At 54.1% G+C, this 19,596-nt stretch overlaps 7 protein-coding genes across 7 annotated transcripts; 3 read left to right on the forward strand and 4 right to left on the reverse strand.

Annotated features, from left to right (window-relative positions):
* Positions 1-488: 488 nt before the first annotated feature.
* On the reverse strand, positions 489-1,968 carry AB675_7243 (Pyruvate dehydrogenase E1 component subunit alpha, mitochondrial; the record flags this gene model as incomplete). Its single annotated transcript, XM_018147597.1, has 4 exons — positions 489-568; positions 630-1,585; positions 1,639-1,772; positions 1,822-1,968. 4 exons carry the CDS (start codon positions 1,966-1,968, stop codon positions 489-491), a joined length of 1,317 nt encoding a protein of 438 aa, XP_017994279.1.
* Positions 1,969-2,882: 914 nt separating this feature from the next.
* Positions 2,883-4,207, reverse strand: AB675_7244 (Negative regulator of the PHO system; the record flags this gene model as incomplete). Its single annotated transcript, XM_018147598.1, has 3 exons — positions 2,883-3,797; positions 3,846-3,869; positions 3,923-4,207. The coding sequence occupies 3 exons, from the start codon at positions 4,205-4,207 to the stop codon at positions 2,883-2,885; spliced, it is 1,224 nt and encodes a 407-aa protein (XP_017994280.1).
* Positions 4,208-5,036: 829 nt separating this feature from the next.
* On the reverse strand, positions 5,037-9,157 carry AB675_7245 (uncharacterized protein; the record flags this gene model as incomplete). Its single annotated transcript, XM_018147599.1, has 2 exons — positions 5,037-7,955; positions 8,009-9,157. The coding sequence occupies 2 exons, from the start codon at positions 9,155-9,157 to the stop codon at positions 5,037-5,039; spliced, it is 4,068 nt and encodes a 1,355-aa protein (XP_017994285.1).
* A 2,324-nt stretch (positions 9,158-11,481) lies between these two features.
* On the reverse strand, positions 11,482-12,148 carry AB675_7246 (putative RING finger protein; the record flags this gene model as incomplete). The annotated part of the gene is made up of 2 exons (XM_018147600.1): positions 11,482-12,083; positions 12,133-12,148. The coding sequence occupies 2 exons, from the start codon at positions 12,146-12,148 to the stop codon at positions 11,482-11,484; spliced, it is 618 nt and encodes a 205-aa protein (XP_017994282.1).
* A 554-nt stretch (positions 12,149-12,702) lies between these two features.
* Positions 12,703-16,176, forward strand: AB675_7247 (PAB-dependent poly(A)-specific ribonuclease subunit pan2; the record flags this gene model as incomplete). The annotated part of the gene is made up of 2 exons (XM_018147601.1): positions 12,703-13,886; positions 14,172-16,176. 2 exons carry the CDS (start codon positions 12,703-12,705, stop codon positions 16,174-16,176), a joined length of 3,189 nt encoding a protein of 1,062 aa, XP_017994283.1.
* Positions 16,177-16,842: 666 nt separating this feature from the next.
* On the forward strand, positions 16,843-17,850 carry AB675_7248 (uncharacterized protein; the record flags this gene model as incomplete). Its single annotated transcript, XM_018147602.1, has 2 exons — positions 16,843-17,004; positions 17,056-17,850. The coding sequence occupies 2 exons, from the start codon at positions 16,843-16,845 to the stop codon at positions 17,848-17,850; spliced, it is 957 nt and encodes a 318-aa protein (XP_017994284.1).
* A 915-nt stretch (positions 17,851-18,765) lies between these two features.
* Positions 18,766-19,469, forward strand: AB675_7249 (putative coatomer subunit zeta; the record flags this gene model as incomplete). The annotated part of the gene is made up of 1 exon (XM_018147603.1): positions 18,766-19,469. A coding segment is annotated over one exon (704 nt), but the record flags the coding sequence as incomplete, so codon positions are not given.
* Positions 19,470-19,596: the final 127 nt, after the last annotated feature.

A 19,596-nucleotide genomic window follows, 5' to 3' on the forward strand; every position in this document is an offset into this window, starting at 1 on the left:
ATGACACAGATGATGCAGATGCAAATGCAATGGATGCAGCAGATGCAGCAGATAAGTAGGCGAAGCGAGCACCCCCTCCCCACCACCTCCCCCACCCACCGTCCCCAAGCTCAGATAATGACAGTCAGCATCGCATTGTTCAGGTTTCTGATGCAAGCTTCGAAAACAGGTGAAGTCGCCCTGGCTGGCAGTTTTCGACCGCTCAAATGCTGTAGCTCCGTTGTCGACAACCTTGTGAAGAAGGGAGGTGAAGGAAGCAGGCTTGGGAACAATATAAACACGCTTGCACTGTCGCTAAGTAATGCTCATTCCCAGACCAAGATAGCCTCGCCCATTGATAATCTGATCGCCAACGACCTCGCCAACGTTCTGCATATCCTTCACCAACGCTTGTGAGAGCGACTGGTGGTGCTCGGGCATGAGATCGATCTTCCGCAAGCACCGCCGACCCTGGTATTGTAAATTACACTCAAGCAATCGAAATCTGTTCAAGCACTCGCGCTACGCATGCTGGCCTCCGGGTGTCCCGCCGGCGGCGATCGGGTCTTGCTGATGTCGGCTTGGTCATCTGTAGCACCACACGTTAGCACATACACTTGTCACAAGCGCGCTTGTGAGGGGCAACTCACAGTAAAAGGTCTCATCCGGCGTCCGTCCCCTGAGATAAGGCGGCTCCGACCCCCTAACATAAATGTCCTCGAACAACACCTGCGGCGTCGTCTCCGGCACATCCATAGCCTCGGCCTCCGCAACCTCCTTGTCCACCGCCTCACGCGCCTTCTTGTCCAGACCCTTCAGCTCGTCTTCACTGCAGACACCCCAGTCCAGAATCTTCATTTTGAGGCCAGCGATGGGGTCATTCGTTGAGCGCATCCGCTGAATCTCCTCACGTGTGCGGTAGGTTGTGCCGGGGTCGGACATGGAGTGACCACCGTATCGGTATGTGACGTATTCGAGCACCAGGGGACCCTTCTCCTCGACTGTGTATTCGCGACCGTATTGGACCGCAGCTTTCACAGCCAGGACGTCCATGGCGTTAATCTTCAGACCGGGTATGTACTGTCCACGCTTGTAGTATTCGGTCAACGCGGAGGAGCGCGCCGCTGATGTGCCCATGCCGTATTTGTTGTTCTCGCAGCCGAAGAGGATAGGCAGATTCCAGAGCTTAGCCATGTTGAATGCCTCGAAGACTTGGCCCTGATTAGACGCACCATCACCGTATAACGCCAGTGTCGTAGTCTTGGAGCCAGTATATTGATGTGCGAACGCAATACCTGCACCAACAGGCACCTGCGCGCCCACAATACCGTTGCCACCGTAGAAGCCCTTGGCGAACATGTGCATAGACCCACCCTTACCGTACGCGATACCTTCCCGTCGACCAAGGAGCTCGCCGATGATAGACTTGACGGTGCCGCCGCGCATGAGGGCGAAACCGTGGCAGCGGTAGGCAGTGATGATGGCGTCTTCTTTAGTGATGGCGTGCTCGATACCGACGGCGACGGCTTCTTGACCGGTTGACAAGTGGCAGAAGCCGCGGATCTTCTTTTCTTTGTAGAGACGATCGGCGGCCATTTCCATTCGTCTGCGACAGGTCAGTATGCGCTGTGGAGGTTCGGGAGCATGAGCAACACTGACCGGACAGCGACCATGTCATAGTACATCTGTTTCAGTTCCTTCTTGGTAGTGTTGAGTGTGTACGGGGGAGGGTCGAGCTCGTATGTCTCGAAGGACTCGTCGGAGAGCTTGACGGGAAAGGGTGCCTCATCGTCCTGTACACGTGGTCAGTCAAGCTCAGCTCACGGTCTGTGCAGTCCTCACATCTGGTACATCATCCTTCTCGGCGTGTGAGCTCGCGGCATCTGTGGTGACCGTCCTCCTGCTCGCCGCGGAGCCCGTAAGATAGGTCGCTTGTCTCCGTGAAGCTCCTGCGGTGAGGCCGAAGCCGCGAAGGCAAGCTCTGGACATCATGATGGCGATGTCTCAGAGGTAGAAGGTGCAACAACGAAGGCTGATAAAGAAAGGAACGGCAACACTATACAAGGTCGGGATGAGGTGTGTTGGGAGTCCTCCGCAGCTTTTTCGGCGACTGCTCAACAGAGAAGGTGCGCAGGGTGCTTCCTTCGCTTGCAGTATAAATACGGCGTCGCGAAAGTTCCTTATGCATCACTATACAAAACTTGCCTCGCTCACCCCCATCGGCCCCTTGCTCACAACCATTCAACTCAAGATAATTTCAAATTGGGGCAGGCAAGAGCGCCGCGAGGGAGATCGAAAGCGCACTTCGAGGTCACAGGATGAACAGATAGAGCCTTGATTAGGAAAGATGAATTTCCTCTTTCGAACTCCCCCTTCGATTTGTCTGCTATGTAGTAGTACATGGCATTCGTCCAACTGATAACCTCGTGCCTCGTCAAATCGAGATGTTTCATAATCGCTGGCCCAGGCATGCAAACACCACCGACCGCGTGTTTTGAAACAGTGAATGAACCACCGCATCAGACCGCAGTCATAGCGTGGACCACTGTTCAACCTCATTCATCGTCTCCAGCAGCTTGGCAAGCTGAGGCTCTCCAGTGAGGACTACTTGAACCCACGTTCTCCATTTCTGCAGTCTTGTTCGGTCGCTCATCGGGAAAACACACGGCTGAGGCGGCCCCTGGTAATCAGATCGCCTTCCTAGATGTCTCTTCAGGAGTTCCGCATCATGTTGCGGTATGTTCCTCCCAATGCACAACAACTTTCGGACCTCGCCTACACTCAGCTCCTCCGCACAATCCTCCCTGTGTCGTCGAACAGAACACATTCCCAATACTCATTGGCAACGGGCCGCAGAGCATACACCGGATGCAGATCGCGATACCCACCCGAGGATCCTACTCCTAGTATTGTTGTTGTGGCTGAACCATTTGCTGACCATATGCATTGCCCATGATGCCAGTATGCCCCATATTCGGCGGGCCTCCAGCTCCGTAGTTGTTCAGGTCGTTGAACCACGGATGTCGAAGTGCTTCCTGGGCAGATATCCTGTTCTCGGGCCGTAATTGCAGCAACTTTCCCAACAGGTCCAGGCCCAACTGGTCGACTTGCGGCAGGAGGATATGTAGCGATTGTGTAGCATACGAAGGAAAATTAGCCTTATATTCCGGCAACTGCCCAATCCCCGGCCATGTCCGCTCTGAGGGCGTTCCCATCAACCGGAAGATCTTCTGCAATTGATCCTCATTTGTCGTCCCAGGGAACAGTGGTCGTCCAGTGTACATCTCCGCCATGATGCAGCCAGCCGACCAGATATCGATACTGGTGTTGTATGTCCTCGAGCCCAACAGCACATCCGGTGCCCGATACCACAGCGTGACGACCTCGTTGGAGAAGGTATTGACCGGAATGCCAAACGCACGGGCCAGACCGAAATCCGCCAGCTTGAGTTGTCCCTTTGTGCTAATGAGCAAATTTTGAGGCTTGAGATCGCGGTGGAGGACTCTATTCTCGTGACAGAACGCGGTGCCTCGTAGTAAGTCCTGCATGAAGCGCTTGATTGTGCCGTGGTCGAGTGAGCCGCGTTCGCCGCGGGAGTCCATATACTTCTTGAGATCCTTGTCCATGTACTCGAAGACGAGCATGAGCTTGTTCTCTGTGTGGATGACATCGTGGAGGGTGACTATGTTCTCGTGCTTCAGTTCCTTCATAAGGCTGATTTCTCGGATGGCGGTTGAGGGGGTGCCCTCTTCGCTGTCGAGGTGGATTTCTTTGAGGGCGACGAGTTCGCCGGTCTGTCGGTTTCGGCCTTTGTAGACCTGTGCGAGTCAGCCATAATTGGTCATCGTGGGTCGGGGGATTCTTACGGTAGCATATGTGCCTTCTCCCAACTGTTGTCTTATTGTTAGCCCCGCCTTCCATCATCTGAGCCGTGACCACATACCTTCTCCAGCTGCTGGAAAGAACTAGGATGCCGTCGATTATCCATGGCGTTGTTTTGTGGGTTCTTCAAAACCTCTTGTGCCCACGTTATACCGGGAGGTTGTATCTGCGTGTGTTGGTAGAGAACTGTGCCAGGAGATGTGACTCGGCTAAGGAACTGGGCGATTGTGGGCCGCGCTGTTTGTGTAGGGGCGACGGGTTGTTGTTCTGCTTGTGGTGTCGGAGTGGCGTCGCTGTGTTGGGAAGAGATGGAATTCGAATTGCGATGTACTAAAGGTGCGGACATGACAAGAGAAGGTGAGATCTCATCGATATCTGCTAAATGCACGTGTTAAGAACTAATTTGGTATGATCTTCTGTAGGTCAAAAACTGGGGATGAGGTGGGCTCAGTAGCCTCAAGGGAGTGGGATGAAGCAGGGGTCATTTGAAACGTCCTAGGCGCTAGGGGGTGCCTGCACGCGCCTAATCATCGGCTACATCCGGGCGCCTCAGATCAGTGACTCAACATGCCGCCTCTTGTGTTTGCCTGAATGCCTGATCCGGTTGCTTCCTATGCCGACGACGGGAGTGACTCGCTTGCGACACGGCTGCTCGAAGACGCAGTCCGCTCAAGATTCATCACCCAAATTTGCGGACAAGAGACAGATCTCAGGGAGCACAAAGGGGTGAGTCATGCACAGGGTTTTGTCATCCGGCTTGCGTAAGGTCTTGATGGAAATATAATTGCATAATTGCACGGAAAGCTTCAGTGCAGTCTGCCAGCAGAACATCAGATTTAGTTATGTATATCGTCTTATATGTGGCTCGCGCCGTGTATGTCTGTAGTTTGTATCGACTACTTTTACAGACACAACTGTTCACCCGTGGTCCAGCACTGGGCACGTCATTACCTCTCATCCATCTCGTCTCGCTTCAGTATGGGAATCCCGAAAGATAACTTTTTTTGGTGCAAATCAATCGCTCGCTGCGTCAGGGGATATGTGTCGTTGCATTCATCTCGTTCATTGACGTCGTTTTCGTAAGCTTGATGTTGAAGGATGAAATGTGTCGAGTGCCAGGCCTCGATAGTCGAAGTGAAATGCCAGGTCCCTCCGTCGCGCCCAGCCGAAGGCCTTCAAGATCTCCTCCTCCTTTCCGTCCCAGCCGTCGATACCATACCCTGACTTGGTTCACTCGCCGTCCGCCTCCTACTCCCAATCGCCTGACTCTCAAACACCGGCCGCTGCGCATACGCAATCAGCAACTTGAAACTCGAAGCCCTCGCCTTACACTCCTGCAGCACCCGCTTCTCCGCGAAGATACTCTTGCTCGCGTCCCCTTGCGGCAGCACAGAAGCTTCATAGCAATGCTGCCACCAGTTCCGCGCCGTCTTGCTCACCATCCGCCCGATCTGAGCATCTGCTCGCTCCGAGCTGTCCGTGACCAGATCGCTCAACGAGAAATTCCGCCCATGGCCCTTCTTTTTGCTTGGAGATCCAGTTTTGGGGTTGAATTGATCGCCGCTGCCCCTCGAGCTACTCGTGCTTGAATCTGTACTCCCTGGCGCCTTCCCAACGACCGGCACGCCAACGATACAGCGACTCAGCCCCATAAATCCACGACTTCCCAGAACAGACTGGAAGTGGTCGATCGTAGGTTTCAGATTTACGTCAGGGTTCTTGGTAGTCATGCGCATCTTCAGCTCGCGCACCGCTCGCCGCGTCTGCACGCCCATGTTGACAAAGTCCAGATCAAGCAACATGATCTCGATGTGCCCGCCAGGCACGAGAATGCGGCGGCATTCGGTGATGACGTTCTTCATCGTGGCTTCTGACATTGCGGGCGGAAAGCGCAGCACAATGACTGAAAAGAAAGCCGTATGGAATGGGAAGCGTTCGGAGAAGCTGGCGATCTCGGCGCGTCGGAGGTTGGGTGGAAGATGCTCGAGTTCTTGTGCAGATGGTTGCTTCCTGTAATGATTGGTCTCTTTGAGGTCGTAGACGACGGCCTTGGTGGATTCGTAGGTCACGGCGCAGTAAATGGCCCAGTCTTCGTTTCCTAGTCCATCGATCACGAGCACGGCACGGTCGGGTAGGGTGAAGATCTCGTCCTGTGCAGGTGAGAAGAGGACACGGCCAAAAGAGAGCCAGCGAGAGACTTCGAGGGAGGCGTAGTGCAGCTCGGATTGCTTGATCGGATCCTGCGCTCGTGAGACGACGTCAAGCATGGCGGCGTTGTGCTGGTGATCGTCACGAACTGGATCAGTGTCGAAGTGAGCGGCAGCAATGAGCGTCGAGCGGGCGTCTGCTGTGGAAGTACTGAGGCGTTCCGATAATGCTGGGTTGTCGCTGTAGTCCTTGAGGAATTCGCGCATGGAGAAGGGCGAGGTAGGATTGTAGGATGAATGCAGAGCGGAGATGATGCGCGAGCGGCGGAGGCGGATCTCATCCCCAGCAGTCGATGGTAGAGATGGCGAAGGGAGCATGACAGGTGGCGAGTCGGTGCCTGCCAATGGCAAGTCTAGGAAGGCTTGTCTGGGCTCCGGGACCGGCATCTTGCCTCGAGACACAGGTCGTGCCGACACTACACCCTTCATCACAGGCGAACCATACTCTGTGCTAACAATCGTTCTCGGCAATTGCCTGCCTCCAAGCTCGGGAGGGACTTCATCACGTGAGCGCGAAGGAGACATGACATGGTCGATGATGTCGTCGTACTCATTCCACACATCTTCGGTGTCGATCACTGAGACCCTTGTTTCTGGCGAGAGTGGCTGGATGTCTTGTTCAGTGTAAGCTGGGACGATCGCCGGACCCATGACGCTAATCAATCCTGCTGAAACGCTCGAACTTGATCTATCCGTGTGCGAGATCGATCCCACAGGTTCGAGAGGCAGCATAGCTGTTTCGGCGGAGAACACTTGCTGTGCTTGCGCTCGTGCAGGAGCGCTGAAAGGCTTGGCACTCAGATTGTCCGCTTCTCGGAATGGCCGACTGGGAAGGACATCAGTGTGGATTTGGAGTTGAGGTGGTTCTTCGACAAAAGCGTGCTGCTGTGGAGTTGGGCTCGTTGGCTTGGAGAAAGGCTGAGAGAAAGATTGCCGACTTGGGGTGTGCTGGCGTTCAATTCTCGTCGCGACTTTCGGTATTCTTCCTACCTGGGCAAGGCGAGGCTGCTTGAGTGGTGAGGCGGAGCGCTGATGCAGCTCCTCAATCAGTGGAAGATTGTCCGTCGAAGGAGCCGCTGGCAGAAGGACCGATTCTCGACCTCGCGGCAGGTTCATTCGGTCAGGCTCGTCCTCTGGCGACGGACTTGGAGGCGTTGGCATCCTGGCAACTGGCGCCGGTCTTCCCACACCCGCCTGGTTGAGCTCGCTCTCAGACTCAAGCATAGCGTAGTATGGAATGGTCCGTGGAGCTGGGCCGGCTGCAATACTCACAGCCATCTCCGGTCCTGGAGTACGGACTGTTGCAGGCTTTGCACTTGTAGCCGATGATCGTCGGGAACGGAAGGGATTCCACCACTTTCGCCGGTCCTTTTTGTCTCTGAGCAAAGTAGGGTCGATATCGTACTGCCCTGAGGCTGTAGACAACAGTCCAGAAGATGACATGTTCGAGGAGACAGTCGTGTCATAGCTCGTTACAGCTGGCTGTGAGGCCGAGTGATCAATCCGTATGGGTGTTGGTAGACGCGGCGGTGATGCTCCCTGAAAGCGTTGAGACCGCCGTGCCGCCAACGTCTTCTGTCCAGAACGCATGTCGTGGCTCGTCGCAGGCATAGTCGCTGGTTGGATTCGAGTCTCTTGACCAAGTGACTGTAGGTAAACATCTGTAGGCGGTGTCGTTGCCATGCGCGGGACATCATCTCTACCTGGCGGAGAGAACGCGACTTGCGTGAGTGGTGCAGAGGCGACACTCGTCTGCGAGCCTCCGCGCATGACTACGGGCCTCAACCGTGGTACAGCGAACTCATCGAGATCGGCTTGACTTGTCCTTCTGGACGTCGTGCTACCTTTCCTGGAGTGCGAGAACAATGGTATGCGTCTGGTGCTGCTCTGTGACCGCTCACTCTCACTGGCGACTGCGGAGCTTTCTGTAGACTGCTTACGATCTCGTCTGCCACGTTTGGAATATCCCTCATGACCTGTACCAGCGGCTGGACCACGGCGTTGAAGTTTATTGGGCTCCCTTGCCTCGGTCCATGGTCTCGGGTTCCAAACAGCTTCAGACGAGAGAATTTGCCCAGTCGACTCGGAGATCGTCGTACTCGATCACCCGGAGTGCTTTGTTCCGAGTCGGAGGCCGCTCCGCTGGAAAGTGTCGGCTGCGTTCGTCGCGTGACCTCTTCGAATCCTGATTCCAGTAACTGGCGCTGCTGCGGACTAAAGCCTGCTCGATGAGTGTTTATGATGGCGGGTCGACTTTCGCCAAGATCCAGTGTTCCACTTCTGCTAGGCCGAGCGGGTGCCGCACTTATTGACGATTGTAAGTTGTCATGCGCTCCAGATAGTCCAGAGCTGGGCATACGTCGAAGTTGTGGATCATTCTGTGTAGTAGCCCGTTGCATTTGTCCAGACAATGGTGCAGTGGACGGCCGCGCAGGGGTTGTCCTCGAGAGGGTATCATCAATACTACTGTTGGCACTCCGTCCGCCCCGGGAAGAAGTTCTTGTCGGTGGCGTAGGTGGAGCTCCATCAAGGATGGACTTCTTGCGTCTCGGCCGCGGTGGCTTCTCAGCAACAGCTGGCTTTGTCTTGCTTGGCTGCTCGTCCCTTGACGGCGTCGCAGGTTTTGGCTTCATCGGAAGTCGCGGTAGCCGCGATCGTGGAGGTGTAGGCTGTGGGACAGTCTTGTTCCTATCAGGAGTCCTAAGGCCATGAGTCTGTGTCAGAGCTGGAGACGCTGATGACCACGATAAAGGAGTGGTTGTGGCTGTGCCAGCGCTCCATGGCGCCGGAGACTCGGTAAATCGAGTCGATGGACTGCCAACGGTACTGACAGATGGCGGGCCCGGCGGCCTAGTTTGCTTTGGTACGTGTTGTGCCAAAGCTCGCAACTCCGGAATCAAACGTGAGGGAAGTTCGCCTTGATGATGGGACTGACTAGTGGATGGCATGGCTATCCCAAAGACAGTATCATTGTCGGGCCCCAGAAAAGATTGAGAGAAGTTTGGAGTTGGTAAGAAGGGCTCGTAGAGCGACGTCTCTTCAAACAAGATCGGCACATCCTCTGCGGCGAATGTTGTTGCGTCGTCCATCCTTTGCGAGATAGACGAGGACGGCAACATGGGAGAGGGGATCTTGGGTGTTCTGGACGATGGAAGGCTTGGAGAACTCCTCGCGGAACCTTGCTGCCTTATGGACGGTGATCTCAAGTGATCTCTCGGTGATGATGGCAGACCTGGTCGTCTTGTTTCAGTTGATGTCGTTCGAGTATCCAAACGAGGGCGGACCGGTATTCCACTTCGTGGCACGGTGGTAGTCGGAGCAGCTGAATCATTGTTACGACCAGGGCCTACTCTCGACCGGTGTGACATTCTCGACTGAGACCGTCCAGCAGACCTGCAGTCCCGAAGAGCAGAAACGATAGCTCGATGTCGTTGTGTCCAAATGCATCACTAAGACAACAGTCGATATATTCTCCGCTGAACAGGAGTATAGGTGGCGATGTGGTGCGGCACGGAAGCCGAAAGACGTTTGTACCCAAATAGAGTTAAGTTGTAACGTCGAGGAGTCGTATATTAGAGACTGTGGTACAGATGCAAGACAAGTGCCGGACCAAAAAGCGTAGAATCGGTACTTTTGGTGACGCAGAACTGGGACATGTGACTAGAGTATGGCGAAGTACATCAAAGACCAAGATCGGCCGGGTCCTGCCAAAGATCGCCACTGCACCTCGGAAGAGCCGAATATGGGGGTACGAAGGGCACGTGAATCGTTTCTGGTCTCGCCACGGGCCGCAGGATAAGTATGAGACTTGTATACTGGGTATAGAAGGGAAATCCTAGGCTTTTGAGAATATTCCTGCTCCTGTGGATCGCAGAAGAAATGGAGCGAGATCTCGTGTATAGGACCTGGAGACAGGCCACCGAGCATTAGCTAGTCAGCGAATGCTTTCAAGCCTCGTGGACGTTAGCAAAGTCAGACGAGACTGGCAAGTTCAGGTAAGCCGAATATGGGAAGACGAAGTCATCATTGTCGTGGGATAGAGTGTCGGTTGGTACAATCCGCTGCTCAGGTGGAAGCATGCTTGATCCAGTATGGGCGTGACTTCGGGATACCGTCATGTGAATGGCATAGCCAGATGGGGCGGCCTGTGGCCATCATGCTGGATCTGCCATAGCGTTGATGACTACTCAACATCGCCAGAGACGATCGCGAAGCGGGTCATAGCGGCAAGAAACGCATGCAATGAGAAGGGAATCCTGAGGCAGCCCTTGATCGAAGGCGGCGGAGCTGACGAGGGGTGGAACAGCGACAAGCGACTGGTGAAGTCGTAAGCTTCTGCCACAGGACAGGGATCATTGTGAGCAAAAAGCCGCAATACTTGCAGTGCTCTTCAGGATTGGATGAGGCCATTCGAAATGCGAAGAGAATGAGGGCCAATTGTTCGTGTTGAGCCAAAAAATGTCCACCTCGGGCCGTGGCTTCCAACTGTACTGGAGACTGTGGCAAAATTATACTGGCAACAGCCGCGCCTATTCCTGCCTAGACTCGAAGCCATTTAGGCGCAGCCAGCCTTGTACTCCAGCTAAATGCGCGCCTATCGCATGATGCTTCTGGCTAAAGATCTTCGGATTGAAAGCCCGACTAGATCGTGGCTCAGCCTCAACGCCACATCTCAGCTGAGAATCTTTTCAACACGTGGCACTCGTTATGACCATTGATCCCATTGAAGGTCATAGCCAAGGACGTAAGAGTCAATCAAGAAGGATTGCTTGGAGCAGAGCGGACGCAACAAAGTGCGATAACCAAGTCCACTTGCCTACATTGTGGCGACGGCTCCAAGAGGACATGTGCAGCTCGACGGAGTTCGCCAGATGCATCCACTGGTAACATCGCGCTGCCGAGAAAATAGGAAACATGGCACTTCTGAATACTGATTCGCCAGCGCTTTATTCCCTCTGGCAGGCATTCTGGCCCGACGATTGGGCCATATCGAGTAGTCGCTCCTCAAGACGGAACGTCTACAGCAAATAGACGCAACACTCGTCTACGCCTGCCCTTGTGAAGCCTCTGCGGGTACGTACGATCCGACTCGGACAACGTTCAACGGGTCTGCCCTGCTCCCCGTTGTGCCCTATGCTGATTATTCTCCGGCCGTCACACCTTGCGGCAACGTCGAAACTGGGTCTGCACACCCTCTTCTCGATGTTCCTTGTCCTGGATGCAACGCCAACGTCAACATCACCGTGATGCCATTGCCAAACTCACATCGGGTTGCAGTCACATGCACAGCATAGTGGAACTATATAAGGGTCGCTTCATACCCTCGATTGATCAGGTCGCATGATGGTCGCTTCCAGTAGTCGACACGGACCTCGTCAGGTGATCTCGGGCTAGCTTACGGTCACGAGCAGGCTCAACCATACAGACCATCCCACTCCTCCTCTTCATCCTCAGGCGCTGCATTCTTTTTGATCTCCTCCAATTGCTTTTGCCGCCGCTCTCTGATCTGCTTGGCGAAATCTATGCGATCCATTGGGCATGTCCCATTCAGCAGCAGCCACGGCCGGACACATTCCAGATCGAATACATGTGTCTTGTGACATGGCAGCCGCACAAGCAGCGGATGAGGATCTTCTGAGAATGCATTGCCGCATATGGGACAGTCGGCGTCTTTCTTGAGCTTCTTGACGCTCACTCTTTCCAATTGGGCGATCCACTCTTCTTCCACTCCCTTGACCTCTGTGGGCGGCCGCTCAGCCGAGCTCATCAAACTCTCAATCATTTGCTCCATCATATCGGTGTCGGCGTTCTCGTTGTCTCTCTGCATGATTCGAAAGGCATCGGCCAGCGTGCGGTAGGCTGTGGACATATCGGCTGGTACGGGAACAGCGCCGGGGCGATTGCGCTCTTGTGGTGAGTCGGTTGTGATCTCAGACATCATGCTGAAGAATGAGGAGAGGTCCGGCCGCCGTGGGCGCTCACTTGTGCGCTGTGTATCGTCGCTCGCATGTTCGGCTGTTCGCCATTAGTTCATGACGGCGAAGGCAGTTAATAGCATGCTCACTTTCGTAGCTCGCCATGTTGAGATCGGCTGGTCTTGCTACGGTCTGATATGCCTCAGATCGGAGGAATCGTCCTGCCTCGCGCACCTTATATGACCCCAGTTGGCGCAGGCAGATCCGCTGGCGTGGCTCCGCAGCGAAGGTGGGGTGAGCGGCGCAGGAATCGTGACTTGAGCCTAAGCAGACTCGTTCGACGACTTCGGCTCTATAACGGGTTCCGTATCGTGGTCGTGAGCTCTACTGTGTGTTGCGGCGCTGATGTTTGCTTTGTGTAGTCACTTGCAATCATGCCGTGGAAGACGAGACGGCAGTACCTGCATCTCGGGCTCGGCGCCGGCAAAACCTGAGCTCCGGGTACCAGAACAAGGCAACTTCGGGGCGACTGCCTCGCCTAAGGAAACGTGCATCGATCTCCATCACTGCTGCTCTTCTTTGATTTGCTCTTCAAACAACACTTGTTTGATGGTGGGAGCTAGGTGACGCGTCGCTTGGTAGCAAGCAGCAGACCGGGCTGCTAGCATGCTGTCGCCGTCCGAACTGATGCGCTGGCACCCGTGTTGACGACCTTGCCCATGGCGGCTTTGGATTGGAATGAGATCGCCCGAGTCGCGGTCCCACCAAGTATTCCACCGAGCACCGCTTCAGCGGCCATCTTCGACGACGTTCAGGAACTTGTTTGGATTGCGACTCAGGATGGCCGTATCGCATCTCATCATGGACCAGACTTACGGAAGTATACTTCCGTTCGTGCTCATATTAACGAGGGTCGAATTCATCAGTTACTTTCGCATGAACGAGGCATTCTGTCGATATCGAACCACAGTATTCATCTGATAAGTCGCAGAGGTCCAGCGCTATGGCATATTCCAATGCCCCAGACGACATTTCTACGATGTATGTGTTTCACCAATGGCACGAGTCACCTTCTCGTGGCAAGTACCCAGCCAGGTTTTCTTGTTGTTGATATCGAGAAGGGAGTTGTTGTCTCCCAGCACACTGCCCGAGTCCCATACAAGCTACTTCGTAAAGGACGACAAATCTGTGCCGCCACCGAGCATGGCGAGGTTGACATTCTCGATCCGCTCGACTATTCGGTGCGGACGACGTTCAAAGCACATTCGCACATCATCACCGACATGGACGTCAAGGGTGATTACTTGGTTACATGCGGGCAATCGACGCGGCATATTGGGCCGCCCATGGTAGATTATCTGGCCAAGGTGTACGATCTTGCACGCAACATTCAGCTGTCACCAATTCCTTTCAGCGTTGGTGCAGCGCATGTTCGCTTGCATCCCAAACTGCAAACGACAAGCATTGTCCTTTCACAAACAGGGCAAATACAGGTTTTGGACCTTATGGACCCCCTCAATGTCGCTCTCCGACAAGCCAACGTCCAATTTATTCAAAGCATCGAGGTTTCTACTTCAGGTGATGCACTGCTCATCAATGATTCAAGCGGTATTGTATATCTTTGGGGCGCCCAACCTGGAGTTCGCTTCAATAACATGAGCAAAGAAATCGAATTTGCATCACCTCCTGATCAGACGACTATCCCACAAGTCGATTGGCAGGACAGTCCGCTCAACGCGGTTGGGATACCGTACTATACAGAACGTCTCTTCAGCGCGTGGCCCAGTCATATGGTCTTCGAGGTCGGCGCACCACCAGTGCAACCGGATCCAAACCTCGCCCATTACTTACAACCAATGGAGTTGGGTCATGTTGCTCAGAATGTCTTCCGAAAAGGTCGAAGGTACCAAGTCGAGAACACCAGATCTGTATTAGTGCCTGCATCGATGCCCGCACCAAAGTTCCTCAGTGAGAAGGCGCGCGCTGCGGAGAAGGAGGGCGACTTGGCAGCTGCAAGCACGACGGACGCGTTGAACGGCTTGGCCTTGAATGGCAGAGCCCAGACCGAAGAAGAAAGGATGCTCAAGTACAAGAAGGTCGAAATCAAATATAGTAGATTTGGTGTCGACGACTTTGACTTCTCCTTCTTCAACAAGACACCATACTCGGGCTTGGAGACACACATCAGCAATTCGTACATCAATTCGTTACTGCAACTGTACCGCTTCGTTCCGCTGCTACGAAATGTTGCTCTCCAGCATGCAGCCACGTCTTGTGTTGATGGGAGTTGTCTGCTGTGCGAGTTCGGATTCCTCTTCGACATGATGGAGAAGGCAGCCGGTCAGAACTGTCAAGCCACGAACTTGCTTCGAACATTTGGATTGTCTCGGGCGGCAGCAAGCTCTAACTTGTTCGAAACGTCGGCCACTGCAGCAGGAGTGCCGCTTGGTAACATCATTCAGCACGTCAACAGGTTCTTTCTCAAGCATATGGCCGACGACTATGCGAAGATGAACCAGAGTCGCGATGGCATCGACGAGATTCTTTCGACCAATTTCTTCGAGGTCATCTGCTGTAATGTTTGTCGTAGCGAATCAACCAAGCACTCCAGCACATATCTACACGAACTGAGCTACACGGTCACGGATATGAGAGATCACCGACCTCGAATGCACCGGTTCTCGCAAATACTCAAGCAAAGCATTGAGCGAGAGACTAAGAATCGTGCTTGGTGTAACAGGTGTCATCGATATCAGCAGCTGGCTATTCGCAAGACTATTCGGCAGCTGCCTTATGTGCTCATGATCAATACTGCGATCGTGACTCCGGCAACTCGACAGATATGGGAAACGCCACACTTCTTGCCTCAAGAAATCGGAATCATGCTTGGTGACAAAGTCAACATCTACGAGGGTTCCGACCTCAACCTCCATGTTCGAAACAAAGCGCCAAATTTGCTTGTGTACGAATTGGTTGGCTACGTTGCGGATGTCGACACTGATGACCGTCAGCAACCGCATCTGGTCAGTGTCATCAACACCGAGGTATCGAACAAGAAGACCAATCAAGGTCAGAAGACCTTTCCCAACTGGCACCTATTCAATGACTTCTTGGTGGACAGGGTGGATCCTCGGGAGGCTACGCATTTCAACAAGTCGTGGAAGTTGCCATCCATCATTTGCTATCAAGCCAAGACTGCTCACGGTAAGATCGATGACACTTGGCGGTCTGCAGTCGATACGCAACTACTACATCTACCGTACAGCATGAACAACGTGCCAGCATCCCAGAAATGCCATATGCTGAGTTCGGCGGAGTCACCAAACGCTGGGATGCACATCGCCCTAGACACCGAATTTGTCGAGCTTGAGAAGGCTGAGATTGACGTCAAGGCAGATGGAACAAGAGAAACAATCCGACCAGCGAAGAATGGTCTTGCAAGGGTCAGCGTGCTCCGCGGCGAAGGCGCAGCAGAAGGTCTCACGTTCATCGACGACTACATCACTATTAGCGAGACGATCGTCGATTACAAAACGCAATACTCCGGCATCAGACCGGGCGACCTTGATCCGATCAGTTCGACGCACAATCTAGTGCCACTGAAGGTGGCCTACAAGAAGCTCTGGATCCTCCTCAATCTCGGCTGCGTCTTCGTTGGCCACGGTCTGGCATCGGACTTCCGCAAGGCCAATATCCACATCCCAAAATCACAGACCATTGACACGCAATACCTGTACTTCTCGCCTAGCAAGAACCGCAGGCTGAGTTTACGTTACCTTGCGTGGGCCGTATTTGGCGAGTACATTCAAGAAGAAACAATGGATGAAGCACAGAATGTCGACGGACATGACAGTATCGAGGATGCTCATATGGCACTAAGGCTGTGGCGGAAATACCAGGAATACGAGCAGAAAGGAGAGGCAGAGCATATGGTCGAGGAGATCTTCCGGAAGGGCCAAAGATTTGGATGGAAGCCACCGCTTCGAAGTGGTGAGAGACTTCCGTTTGCAGAAGGAGGTCCAAGTAGCAATTTTGCCAGCGGAAGGAACACGCCCGAGCCAGGCATGGCTGGGCCGCCAGGTACCCCAGGAACGGGACCGAGAATATCAGCGAGTACGCTGTCGCCATATCGCAGTGGTATGGGAGGGAGCTCGGATGCTGGAAGCAGGCTTGCGGAGAGTCCATTACGATGAGACGCCTTCGATGTCTGCTCCAGACGTGTGAGGAAAGTATTGGCTTAGCACCAACAGCTCAGGAGGCTTCATTGTGGCCTTGTATAGGCAGCTCTCAAACAGGAAATACAAGAAAGCAAACAATCATCAAATAACATACATCCTGCAGTCTTGTTATGATCTTGCTGTCGATATAGTGTGTACTGCTGAGGGGCGTCCATGAACGAGATGAACGCAAAGGATGCTGTCGCTCTGCCCAATGCTAAATTTGGCAATGCGACACGCAAAATCTACCAACTCAGCCCCGGTCAGGTGATCAGAATCGGAGTCGACGCCCACCGCTCCTCCCCTCTCCGCGCGGCATGGAGTCCCTGAGTCTTGAACTGTCTCAGAAGACACCGGCTTCGCCTTCTTCCAGGGCGCATATCCATTCCCTCCATACTGTCGTTGTTTGCTTGGTCTTTCTTTCTCACAAGCACACTGTCACTCTTTCAACCTTTGATCGTATTGTCTGGTTTCCTAATTATTCTTGCGGACTTCAAAGCGGGCTTTGTTGAGCACGAGCACTTTCCAACAAGCGACACACACAGTCCCACGTGTTCTGCACGGTCAGGCTACGGACACCGGTCACTGCGTTATTCGCAGCGGCAACGACATTCCCTCTACCATACCGCCATACCCATCAACATGCCCAACAAGACGAGACCATCGGCATATCAGCCGCCCTTACCATTCCACGCCATTCGAGCCTTCACGGCGCTTTCCGTTCTCATTGTTGGCAGCATACTCGCCAGCTTTTGCGTACAACTCACACAGGATAGTTTCAAACTGCCATGGACGTTCCTAGTGGTAGGTGATCTCCTCACAAATCCCTTCCATGCGATACTGACCACTGTCTAGATGCTCATGGCGGACGTGCTTATGCTGCTCTCCCTCGCCATCGGGACCATCCTCTACTTCTGCGTTCACCTCTCGCCTCTCCTCAACATCCTCTTTAACGTTCCCATCCTCCTCCTTTGGACGGCCGGCATGGCCCTGCTCATCTGGAATATGTACGGCACATTGGGACACACCTGCAGCATTGCGAATTGGGGTAACGAGGACGGCATCACCGTGTGTAATCAGTACAAGGCACTGTTCGCATTCGTGGTGATCGGATGGCTGTGCCAGATTGCACTGATCGTATTGGATGTGCGGGCGAGACGGAACCAGAGTGCGCTTGGGAGATACAATAAGATGCGCGACAGTAATGATCTGAAGATGGACCCGATGCACAGCCGGGATTCAAGTGTGCACAATCTGCCGCTTGGTGCGGGAATGGACGCGGCTTCGCAACGATTGCAGCAGCAGGATTCGAGACAGGAGCAGCAACGACCGCTTATGCAGAGAGCTTTGACGAGGGCATCGAGTTTCTACAGCACAGCGCCGAGCCAGGCACCCACATATTCGACGCAGCCACCGACATACCAGTCACAACCAAAGCCGGTGCAGAGGCAGAACACGGGTGGCTACCAAGAGGCGTCGAATCCCTATCCCACGACGGGCTACCAAGCATACAATCCAAATGCTTTGAATGTTTCGAACGCAAGGTTTGATCCGGGGTACAGCACGAGCCACAGTGTGACGATGAATGACTTTGGGTATGGCGAGAGGGTGCAACACTCGACGGGATATAACAACTACTACGGACGATAGATCAGGGGTCTTTGGTGTAACGATTTTTCTGCAAGCGATTGTATTTGCATATGGCATGAAATCATCGGAAGAGCTAGATGGGAGATTTGAACCACCATCGGCATATTTGGACCCGGGACACGAGCCGTGTATAGTAATGACCTCGAGGGGATCAGGCAGTCATGCATGGCACGATATACCTTATGATCGCCAGAAGAAGGAGTCGGAAATGCTCCTCCTGGCTGGGAAATTCAAATGATTGAAGCACTTCTGTCTATTCCTCCTGATGCAATGGTGCTCATGGACTGCTTAGCTATGATAAGGGAAGAGCGCCATGCGTGTCGCCGGCACGTTCGCCCGACGTGTCAATAGAAACAGCGTGTTCCTGAATTGAGCCTCATCGGAGTGCCAAGCCGTGTACTCCAACATGCCACCATTTCTTGAAGTTCCGCTCCTTGCAGACTCACAAATAGATTCGTGCCAGATACCATTCACCGCATTTCGAACACAAAAGGCAAGACTCTAGATATCGACATACTCAGCTTGCTTTGACTGAGCGCGAAACCCAGTCTGTGCAAGAGTCAGCCTGCCGCTCGGAGGACACCTCAGCCCACCTGCCTCCGCCCGCAGCCTTCCCCCTTCCGTGCCTACGCCGAGGAACGCCTGGAGCCCAGTGCACGCCTTCTCCTTCCAAGGGAGCGGTCTCAACGACTACACCAACCCAGGGAAACCGCGAAAGACCTTCGTACCTGCCCTCACTGGGCGCGACATCGCTCTGAACTCCACCACGACTGAACAGATCGACACTACAGGTCCAGTCCAGTAGGTTCTAGAGATCGAAAGGCGTCGCGGGTACCTAAGCACGCGCTTCGACCTGCCTCGAGCGTCTCACACGACGACCCAACTACACCGAAATCCCACAGCTAGCAATCAACCATGGCGCCCTCCCTCAGCATGTCCTCCGTGCTCGCCATCCTGCTCCTCTACCCCGACTCCAACGCCTCCAACAGCCCCCGCCTCTTCGCAAAATACTACTCCGAACCACACCACCTCCCCGGCTCCGGCCCCTCGCAACCCGCCTACCCAACACTGGCCTCCCAGAAAGCATTCGAGAAGGGCCTGCTAGAAAAGACAGCGAAGCAGACATCCGACGTGATATTGTACGACAACAAAGTGGTCGTGTTCAAGACGGAGAGCGATGTCATGATGTATGTGGTGGGCGAGGCCAGTGAGAATGAGGTATTGCTGTACAACGTCGTGCTATGTCTTCGGGACGCCCTCAGCATCCTCCTAAAGTACGTCTCCCTCCCTCTTCATGTGCACATGAGCGGCCCTCCACCAAACCAAACCTCTTCCTATGCAAATCTCCCCTGGCTCACTCGCTCACTCTCGCTGCGCAGAAATTCAACAGACAAACGCACCCTCCTAGAAAATTACGACCTCCTCTCCCTCACAATCGACGAAATCGTAGACGACGGCATCATCCTCGAAACCGATCCCGTCATGGTCGCTTCTAGAGTGTCGAAAGCGCCAGCGCAAGACGCCCCGAATATGAAGAATATTGATCTCAGCGAGCAGGGAATCCAGAATCTGTGGGAGTTTGGGAAGAAGCAGGGGATTGAGTTTGTGCGGAGGAATTTGTGAGCGCGCCGAAGGCGCGCCAGCGAGCGAAGCGAGGCCCGAGGGCGAGCACCGGCGAGGGGATGGTGGGCGGGGGAGGTGGTGGGGAGGAGGTGGCCGCTTCGCGGCCACCGACTCACCACCACC

Source organism: Cyphellophora attinorum (genome assembly GCF_001299255.1).
Source record: "Cyphellophora attinorum strain CBS 131958 chromosome Unknown Contig67, whole genome shotgun sequence".
In the NCBI taxonomy this organism is placed as follows: Eukaryota; Fungi; Ascomycota; class Eurotiomycetes; order Chaetothyriales; family Cyphellophoraceae; genus Cyphellophora; species Cyphellophora attinorum.